This window comes from Cuculus canorus, chromosome 23 (genome assembly GCF_017976375.1).
Source record: "Cuculus canorus isolate bCucCan1 chromosome 23, bCucCan1.pri, whole genome shotgun sequence".
Lineage (NCBI taxonomy): Eukaryota > Metazoa > Chordata > Aves > Cuculiformes > Cuculidae > Cuculus > Cuculus canorus.
Genome location: NC_071423.1, coordinates 5,130,223 through 5,139,665, shown reverse-complemented (window position 1 = coordinate 5,139,665; position 9,443 = coordinate 5,130,223). Strand labels below are relative to the sequence as shown.

At 55.4% G+C, this 9,443-nt stretch overlaps 1 protein-coding gene across 2 annotated transcripts; it reads right to left on the bottom strand.

The window, feature by feature from the left end:
* Positions 1-49: 49 nt before the first annotated feature.
* On the bottom strand, positions 50-9,387 carry RNF214 (ring finger protein 214). 2 transcript variants are annotated; one of them, XM_054086852.1, is made up of 15 exons: positions 9,233-9,387; positions 8,417-8,621; positions 8,168-8,227; positions 7,653-7,793; positions 6,879-7,018; positions 5,472-5,540; positions 4,572-4,668; positions 4,273-4,361; positions 3,748-3,850; positions 3,250-3,348; positions 2,574-2,950; positions 1,608-1,743; positions 1,265-1,372; positions 833-928; positions 50-304 (listed from the first exon to the last, which is right to left on the bottom strand). In XM_054086852.1, the coding sequence occupies exons 1-15, from the start codon at positions 9,316-9,318 to the stop codon at positions 239-241; spliced, it is 1,872 nt and encodes a 623-aa protein (XP_053942827.1). In that variant the 5' UTR covers positions 9,319-9,387; the 3' UTR covers positions 50-238. The 2 variants fall into 2 exon arrangements, with proteins under 2 accessions (XP_053942827.1, XP_053942828.1); XM_054086853.1 differs by having other exon boundaries at positions 3,748-3,838.
* Positions 9,388-9,443: the final 56 nt, after the last annotated feature.

Here is a 9,443-nt window from a genome sequence, read left to right as displayed (position 1 = left end):
GAAGGCAGCAAGGCTGCGAACTAAGGAATTGGGAGCAGCACCAAATCACTGCATAATATACACACTTTATTTATGAATTTGTATGTATACAGACTTTCTATACACACCTTACCTATATAATAGAAATGTACATGTGTATACAGGGTCGTATAAATATAGAACTGTAGAAATCTTAGAACTGATCCTGTCTATTCACAGCAACTCCGCCCCTGGAACCGCTTTGTTTGAGCAGCCGTCATCATTTGAGACTCGGACAGAAAGGACAAGTGTCGTTGGTGTTGGTTTGTGCCCAGAATTTGATGCACTGGAAGAGAGAGAAAGTCAGAGCCACCAACGCAGCCCAGAAGCGCTGTGAGCCCAGCGCAGCGTTGCTGCTCCAGAACAGGGCTGGCAAGGGTGCTCGTGTTTCTTTGGTTCCTTAGAGACAGCCTCCAGGAAAAGGTGGCCACAAGGGAGCCCTCTTCAGCATAGTAGATTGAATACATGGCTTTGCATATCCTCAGCAGCTGCTGGAGGCCGCAGAGCCATTGGGATGAGGGGTGAAGCACCACCAGCTCTGTGGGAGGAGTCTCCCCCTCTTCCCAAGAGCTCCAGTCAGGCACTGGGGCGATGGCAGCAGTTCTCTCTCTCGCCCTATATTCCATATCCTCCCAGACTGCCCCGCTCCAGGGAAGCAGAAGGCTCCATCCAACCTGGCCTTGAACCCCTCCAGGGATGGGGCATCCCCCACTGCTCTGGGCAATCTGGACCAGGGCCTCCCCACCCTCACAGGGTAACGTTCCTCCCTAAGATCTCATCTCATCTCTTTCAGCCGAATCGTGAGCACACTCACCTCCTTGTGCAGCACGTGCGAGCAGGCCATGGGGTGAAGGTCACCGGGCTGCACGAGCTTCTGGCACATCAGACACAGCTTACAGGCAGCCGGGGTCTGGGAGGAGCATGGAAAGGAGACAAGCAAATCAGAGATCCCACTGCATCTCACATATTCCAGCCCCTCATCCTGCCAGCGGCAGCCAGGGGCCAGGCCCTATTCCTCCCTCTGTCCACAGCCATCGCACAATGTTCAAGCCTCTTGCGGCCGTTCCCCACCTCCCCAAAGTGAAGAACAGAGGGCCCATGGCCCAAACTCTCCCCTTCTACCTCACCAGCCCAAGCAAGAGATCCCAGCTTCACCAGCTCATCCTTTTGCCCCCCTCTCAAAGGTCTCCCTCCCTCCGCGTCCCCTGGGATGGCAAAGGGCTCCGGTCAAGCCCACGTGTCTTACGTGTGACGCTGTTCCGGGGTAAGCCACCTGGGCCGGGGGCAGGAACATGGGCGTGCTAATCTGAGGCAGTGGAGCTGAGAACATGGGTGCCCTGATGCGACTGAGAGGCTGCAGCGAGGCACATCGGAAAATCGCAGAAGGAAAGGACAGATGAGTTAACCCAAATCACCCCAGGGAACACAGCTCCCAAGATTTATGCTGCAGTCAAGGAGAAAAAGAACCCAGGGGAACCCGAGCTCTGCGCGGTGCTGATTCAATCCGCAGGGAACCAGGGAGCAGGCGCAGCTCCTCGCTGCCACCCAAGCTCCGCTCCCCAGCAGCCCCCACCGTTCTCCCCCCTCACCTGGGCCCCAGCCGCTGCCCGCTCCTGCTGCTCCGCCAGCTTGGCCGCCACCAGCTGGTTCAGCTCCTCCATGGTCAGACCCTTCATGGTCCTTCGAGCAGTCTTGATCTGCTGTAGGATGTTGGTGAGCTGCGCCCTGCGGGAAGAGCAGCTGGCTAAGGGCTCCCAGCCGCTGCCAGCACACTGAGCAGCTCTCGTGCCACAGCACAGGAGTGTGTGCTCCAAACCATCTGCCCTTGCTGAGTTTCTATCTCCAAATCACCAGGGAAAGAGTGGGAAAGCCCAGCTGGAGTGAGAAACAGGCAGGATGCAGCACAGAGGCTGGAGGACCCGCCTCAGGCAGTGCTGCGGGCAAGGTGCAGGCTGTCCGCTAGATAAAGTTCCAAACATCTCTCATTCCCAGCACTATGGGAATGTGACAGAGAGCGCTACCCCTTCGCTCCTCGCCTCCAGGCCTCCCTCATCTCCTCAAAACCCTGCAGATGCCAAGAGGACTCCCCTTCCCTTCAGCCCAGTGCACACACCCCCCACCAGTCTTCACTCTCTGGGAAGGACAACGTGAGACAGGCTGAGAGAGTTGGGGTTGTTCAACCTGCAGAAGGCTGCGGGGAGACCTCAGAGCAGCTTCCAGTACTGAAAAGAGCTCCAGGAAAACTGGGGAGGGGCTCTTGATCAGGGAGTGCAGGGACAGGACAAGGGAGAATGGTTTTGAGCTGAAAGAGGGGAGATTGAGATGAAATCTTAGGAAGAAGTGTTTCACTGTTGAGGGTGGGGAGGCCCTGGCCCAGGTTGCCCAGAGCAGTGGTGGCTGCCCCATCCCTGGAGGGGTTCCAGGCCAGGTTGGATGGGGCTTGGAGCCCCTGATCCAGTGGGAGGTGTCCCTGCCCATAGCAGGGGGGTGGGAATTAGATGATTTTTAAGGTCCCTTCCAACTCAAACCATTCTGTGATTCCATGAAAAACTTACTTGTTGCACTGCGGAAACCGAGTCAACAACTTCTCCAGCAGCCTTTCCAGCTTATCAGCCGGCTGCAGCCTATGAAACTCTGGAGTGACGTTAACTCCTCCCAGGCCCGGCGGAGGAGGGATAGGAGCAGCGGGACTCATGTGAGGGCTGTGCGTGCCAATAAGCGATGCCACTACTGGGCTGTTTCTTCCTTGGGAAGCAGGCAGCGGCGGGGAAGGCTGGTTGGGCCTGGAGATCGCAGGGTTTAGGAGAGGAAAGGAGAGTGCCCGGGGATCAGCGCTTGGCATGACCATGGGAACGGGAACTGGTCCGATGGGAAACGGGAGCCTGGGAGTAAGGGAGGGGTTGGGCTGGAATGCCGTCAGCATGAAATCTGTCTGAGGAAGAAAAAGATGGGGAGAAGAAAAGGCTGGTTAGAATAAGCCCACCTAAAAGCAGAGCTCAACACCCTCCTCCCCATCCAGGCAGGATGTGGGCTGAACCGCAGGCACTGGCAGCCTCACAGCCAGGGAAAGGCCCTTCCCCTCCTCAGCTTGGCAGCAGGAGCACCCAGACAGGCCAGGGACAAGCACAGGACTCCAGAAAAGGCAATCCCATCCAGCACCAATGTCCCCAGGGCCTGGCAGCAGCCTCCCCACAGCACGGCCAGTGTCGAGTGGGCTGGAGGGGCACTCACTTCGGAGGGCGGAGGCGGCAGCGTCGGGGTCGGGATCTGTGGAAGGCTGCTCAGCTTGGCTCCATTTCTCACCATCTGGATGTGGTCGTTGAACTGATCCTAGCCAAGAGGAAAGGTAATGGACACGCTTACCAAAGGCTCTGCCCGAGGAAGTTTGGGCACTGCAGGCATATTCCCCAGCCTGAGTAGAGCTTTCTCAGCTCCAGAATGGCGGCAGGCCCTAAAGTGGGCACGGTTTGGCTTCACAAGAGCAGAGAGAATGAAAAAGGACCCAGAGGGAAAAACAGAGTAACTGCCTCTGCGATTAACCCAACATCGCTTTCATATCCACATGTGTGAATCTTAACAGCGGGCAGATCCCTACAGCTGCCCTACTTTTGAGCACGGCTTTTCCCGGCTCTTGGTCCTCTCCCAAAGAGGGTTGAAAATAAGCATGTGAAATAGCAACAACGTGAAGGGCTGCTCAGTTAGGCCAGGAGCCGGCCAGCGGGAACTTACTCGGACACTTTCCTTGGTCATTCGTATCCTGTTCAGCCTCATCTCCCACTCCTGCTTCGGTCTCATCGTCTCCAGCGTGGGCGGTGCAGACCTGTAAGCACAACTAAACTTTCCCACTTGCAACTGTGCTCTCACTGGCAGCAAAGTGGAAGCTACGAGCGACCCGCACTCTGGCCTTCCCCAACCACGGCTCCCCTGCTCCGCTGGGCAGGAAGAAAGGCTTGCAAGAGTGGAGGAACTTGGTGAAGAGACAGCACATGGTGCTGCCAGGGTGGACCTGGTGGCCAGGGACACCTGGTGGCCAACACCGTCTCCAAAGCACGGCACGCGTTTGGCAGATGAACGGCTACAGGCAGTGAGCGCAGCCCCACAACCCTTGTTTTGCACCACTACTGAACCACGTTATTTCAAGAACAAAGCCACAGGACACCTCAAACTGCTTCAGTCAAACCCCAGCATCAGAAGAGGAAGGGGAGATGGGCACGCAGGGAGATCGGAGATACCCCACCATCTACACAGACTTACTTGAGGTAGGTGAGGTGCAGCTCTGCTTCTTTTTCTGCTTCTTCTAGTTTCAACACCAGCAGCTCCTTCCGGCTCTCCAGGGACAGGATCTAGCAAAGAGGGGCCCCACATGGAGAGCAGCTCTCAGATTGCAATCTCTTCCCTAAGCACCACGCGAAGCTAATGAGTGTCGATAAACTGATTTCTGTTTCTCTCTTCCTTTGTCTCAATAAAGAGGAGGACGCAGCCTCAATGTCAGCTGCTCCTAACGTCACATAATCATCAACAACTGCTTCGCAGGTAAGAAGTTACCCACAAACCTCTGCTTTCCAGGCCCGCTCTGTCTCCTCAAGAATGTTCCTGTTGATTTCATTGTGCTGGTTCTTCAGCTTATCCAGCTCCATCTCCCAGAGCTGCCTGCGGACAAAGAGAAGGGAATGAGACTGCTTAGGCTCGGGCACCGGCATGGAATGGAACAGCAGAACTGACAAACTCCCACAAAACCCATCAATCCTCGTAGCTCTGGATGGACTGGAAGAGCTACAGCTTCTAGACCACGACTGCAACCACATTTCCCAAGGCTGCACAAGTCAACATCCCAGGAGCAAGCTGTGCTGGAGCACACAAACAATTTACATGCAAACAGGTCGGAGAAAATGGGGAGATGGGGGTTCCCTTCAGCAAAATTCACTCCACCTCCAGGGAAGGACACACAGGTCCAAACCAGGAAGCAAACTAACTACACCACTCTGATCCTGGAGATGTTTAAAGCTGGCCCTTTCCATTTGTGCTACGTGAGCATCTCTGCCTGGATCTGGAGCTTCTCTGCGCAGCTTTAGAATACCACAGTGAGCCAAAGTTTGGAGCCGCTGGGCAGCTCTGGGGACAGACAGGTAAACAGGCTTGTCCTCATCTGGCCAGGTGAAATTCAGCCCGAGGCAGCAGTTACAAGCCGAGTCAATCCACTGAGTATAAACTCTAATCTTGTGGCATCTTTATGTCACAAGTCCCTACGAGCCTATCTGTGCCCAGAATCAAAGAGGATTTAATACAGAGCCCATGCACCAGCCTGCTGGAAGAGGAGATAAAACCTCAGAACGTGTAACTACACTGTTGACCGCCCTCTGGCCTACCCCACCAGACCCACTCCAAGGCAAGATACCTGGAAGGAAAAGCATTATCCAGCAGCAGTAAATCTGGTTAACAGAAAAGAGCCTTACTTTTCATCAGACTGCTCCGCGATCAAAGATGCAATCTTGTTTTCCTTCTCCTCCTGCTCTTTCAACAACCTGCACAGGGGAAAAAGGAGATGGGAGTTCCCTCCGGCAAAGGACCTGCTGCCCAGCCGCTAACGCCACCGATGCAGAGGCACAGCTGCGCCCAACGGAACGGCACCGATGGCTGCACCGTTCCACAAATGCTGGAAAGTGATCGCTCACATCCTCCAGGGCAAACATTCTGCTGTATCATGGCACTGCACAAAGGCTGTGGCACAGAACCAGAACCCACCACTGGGAGCCGTGCCGCACCACCAGCAACCGTTCACTCCAGAGGAACAGAGATGAGCGCTCAGAACCATTGCTAAAGGAGCTGTATCCAAAAACACCACCGAGCCCTCAGGCTGAGAACCCCCTGGCCTTTACAACAGGACAGAATGGCTGCATAAAAGCACAAACTCACCATTAAAAGAACCTTCAGATGTTCACAATGCAAGCCCCTTGCTTGCGTTAGACCCCCCCACCCGGAATCCTCGCTAGATTCCTTGCACAGCGCACACGTCCTGTCGTGCCAGCAGCAGCTGCTCCAACCCTTCCGCAGGAGGCCAGGCAGCACACCACAACGGGAGATCTTGACGAGAACAACTTGGGAAGTCCAATGAGACCCTGTCCTAGCGCTGCAGCCAAGCAGTCCCAGCTGCTGTGGAAAGGCTCTGGATTCTGGGAGAGGGCAGCACACAGAGGGCTGCCCACCTGAGGAGAACCATTATACATTATGAGGGCCTGAAAGGGTCAAAAGCAGAATGATGAAGCCAGAGGCCTTGAGAGCAGTGTTCTGTGGGGCCTGGAAGGGTCAATAACAGAACACTGTGCTGAGATCAAAAGCCGCTCCTCCTGGAAGGGAGGATGCGGACACAGAGGTTCTTGGCAGTATAATGTGTTTCTCCCCATTCCAGGGCCCAAGCTAAATGTATACACTCCAGGAACACCTGCAGATTTAGTTAAGGATGTTATGTGAACTCTGGACAGACACGTAGACCCTTGTTTGTAGAATTTGTAGAGCCTGCTTTCTCACGACAAGAATAGTAATAAAGTATGTAAACAGTGCATACAAGTACGATGTTATCTCAACCAGAAGAGTATAGGCGATTAGGCGTCCCTGTGAGCTGGTCTCCGTCACCCACCTGCACCCCTAACAGCCAAAGCCATAACCTTCCACCTCAACATTCACTTTGGGATCTTCTGTCCACAGCAGATTCATCCAAAACCACACAAGTCTCTCCTAAACCGCTATCCGACACACTTCCAAAACATTCAAAGTGATCCTCTTTTGCTTGATCAGGAATAGATCAAGGTTAAGCAACACCTTTTCCACCCCAAAAGCACACGCTTTCTCTTCCATACTAATACCTTCTGCCTTTCTCACAGAGTTTCTCAATCTCTGCCTTCAGATCCTGCTCTTTCTGCAGGAATTCCTTCTTTTCTTTCTCCATCTTCTTCTTTGTCTCTTCCCGCTTGATCGTAACATCCTGAATGGCTTTCAGGATCTCCTGGGAAAAACAAGCATCGAACAATTAAAGAGACAAATTCCCAAGGAAAGAGTTTGGTTCTAAATCCATTATGACTTTAGATCTATCGAAAAGAGATTACAAGATTGTATGAGTCACCCAGATCTTTCCTTCTAGCAGAACCAGGTAGGACACAGAGCAGTTACGATGAGGAAACCCAGCGGACAGACAGACAGAGCGTCTAAACCACAGGTTCTCCTGCCTCTTTGGAAGATTTTAAGGGCTGGAGAGTTCTGTTCTGGTTTAAATTTGCCCAGGGGCCACTGACAGCTTCTTTTGTTGCAAGGCGAGCTACCACAGCACCAGCTGATCCATGACCCACAGCCACAGAGGCCTAAATAATCTCAAGGAGCCAATTCTCCTTACTTTACACCACTTCTGATCTGGAAAAAACACTGTACCTGTTGAAGAGACGTTGCAAGATCACCAGCAGGAGCGGACGTACACAAAGGATGTTGCATTAGGAATCAGTTCCGAAGTGCTCTGCCCTCAGATGTGGGCAGGGGCCAGTCCTTAGCACTATAAGAGGAGGCAAACCAGTGCCTCTTCCCACCCCACTCACACGAACAACAGTGCTACCAGGCAGGTCAAACACTAAGAAACCTTTGCCAAATACCTGGTGGTTCTTCATCTCCTCTTCCCTCCGCTGCTGGAGCTGCTTGAGTTGCACCTGCAGCTGGTTCTCTACTTGCCGCTGTTTGTCCAGCACCTCCTGGTAACGCTCCTTCAGCAATGCCCTCTCAGACATCATTTTATCCTGCAGCAGAGAGTGGAGATTTAAGGAAAAGCTTCCCCTCCCCTCACGGTGAGGAGAGCCCGGATGGGGGCCAGGAAGCTCGACAGCATCCAAGAGCCTGGCAGGTGCCAGGGTTTACTGTCAGGATTCACAGTTACGCGGCTTCCACTTCCCAAGCCCTAGATCAGAAAAGATGAAGGGAGGAACTGCCCAAAGCTGCAGCCAGCGCTGCGTTTTCTCTGCTAGAGAGGACAGCTTAAGGACTCCAAGGGTGGAATTTAAATGAAGAAAAACACCCCATGGAAGGGCAGTGCCCCAGCTCCTTTCCCAAGGAAGGGCGGAATGGGAGCGCGAGTGGCAGAGCCTGCACCCAATAACAGGGCTCTGATACTCACCAAGTTCTTCTCAATATCCTGATCAGTGTTCACATCCACGTCATTTGTCTTGAAGTCAGTCTGTGAAGGGAGACGATTGCTGTCAGACCCCTCCCCGAGCAGGCAGACCCACACCAACAGACCCCAAACTCCGCCTGCCCCCTCCCAACCCACCCTCATTCCATCCCTTCACACCAGTACTGCCCAAAGCACCCAGCCAGGGCCGGCAGCCGCCTCTGCACCGCCTCTGCCCCAGACACTCGCACCCACCTGCACAGCGATGTTCTGGGAGGGCCGAGCAGGGGCCGCCTCTGCCTCAGGCTCCTCCACTGCATCCAGGCTCCCAGGCCCAGGCTCCCCCTCGCCACCGGGCACTGCTGAATCCTGCTCAGCGCCGGCTGCGGGTTCAGCTTCTCCCCCGGGGCCATCCGGTGCCGCCTCGACGGGGCTCTCTGGGGCAGAGAGGCTGTTCCCACTACATGGAACAAACAATTCGGTCATTCCTGCTCCATCCCCATTCCATCCCTGCTCCTGCCCCGGCCTCTCTCCATCCTCACTCCCTCCTGCTCTATCCCCATTCCGTTCCCACTTCCTCCTGCTCAATACCTGTTCCATTCCTGCTCCCTCCCTACTATATCCCCTCCCCATTCCTTTTCCCTCCCTACTCCCTTCCTGCTCCATCCTTGTTCCTTGTCCTCTCCATTCCCCTCCCTCCCCCCTCAAACTCTCTCCTTCCCTGCTCCATCCTCTCTCCATTCCTGCTCGGTCCTCCCTCCATCCCTATTCCCTCCTCACTCCATTCCCAGTCCAACACCCGCTCCCTCCCTTCTCTATGCTCGTTCCCTTTTCCCTCCATCCCTGCTCCACTCCTGATCCCCCTCCTCCGTCCTTGTTCTCCTCCCGCTCCATCCTCGCTCCCTTCCTGCTCCCTCTCCGCTCCATTCCCGTTGCATCCCCGCTCCATTCCCTCTCCATCCCCGTTGCATCCCTGCTCCATTCCCGTTGCATCCCCGCTCCCTCCTCGCTCCTTCCCCGTTCCCCCTCCGCTCCATTCCCTCTCCCCGCTCCCCCCCGCCCCCAACCCACCCTCCGTGCGCGGTTCCCGGCTCGCAGAGGCGCGGCGGGCCGGTGCTGGCGGCGGGGCCCTCGTCCTGCGCCTGCTCCAGCGCCATGGGTGCCGGGGCCCGGCGGGGAGCGGAGCGGCCGGAACGGCGCCGGCCCCGCCCCTTTCGGCACCCACGGCGCAGAGCGCCCCCTGCGGCCGGGAGGACCCGCCTTCGCCTGCGCCCGGAAGCGA

Excerpts from the sequence above, each read along its gene's own strand:
- RNF214 (XM_054086852.1), bottom strand. The coding sequence starts at position 9,318 with ATGGCGCTGGAGCAGGCGCAGGACGAGGGCCCCGCCGCCAGCACCGGC. Across the intron at positions 3,851-4,272 it reads CTGCACCTCACCTACCTCAA|TTGTGCTTACAGGTCTGCAC; the intron begins GTAAGTCTGTGT and ends GGGAAAGTTTAG. Across the intron at positions 2,951-3,249 it reads TGCCGCCTCCGCCCTCCGAA|ACAGATTTCATGCTGACGGC; the intron begins GTGAGTGCCCCT and ends TTTCTTCCTCAG.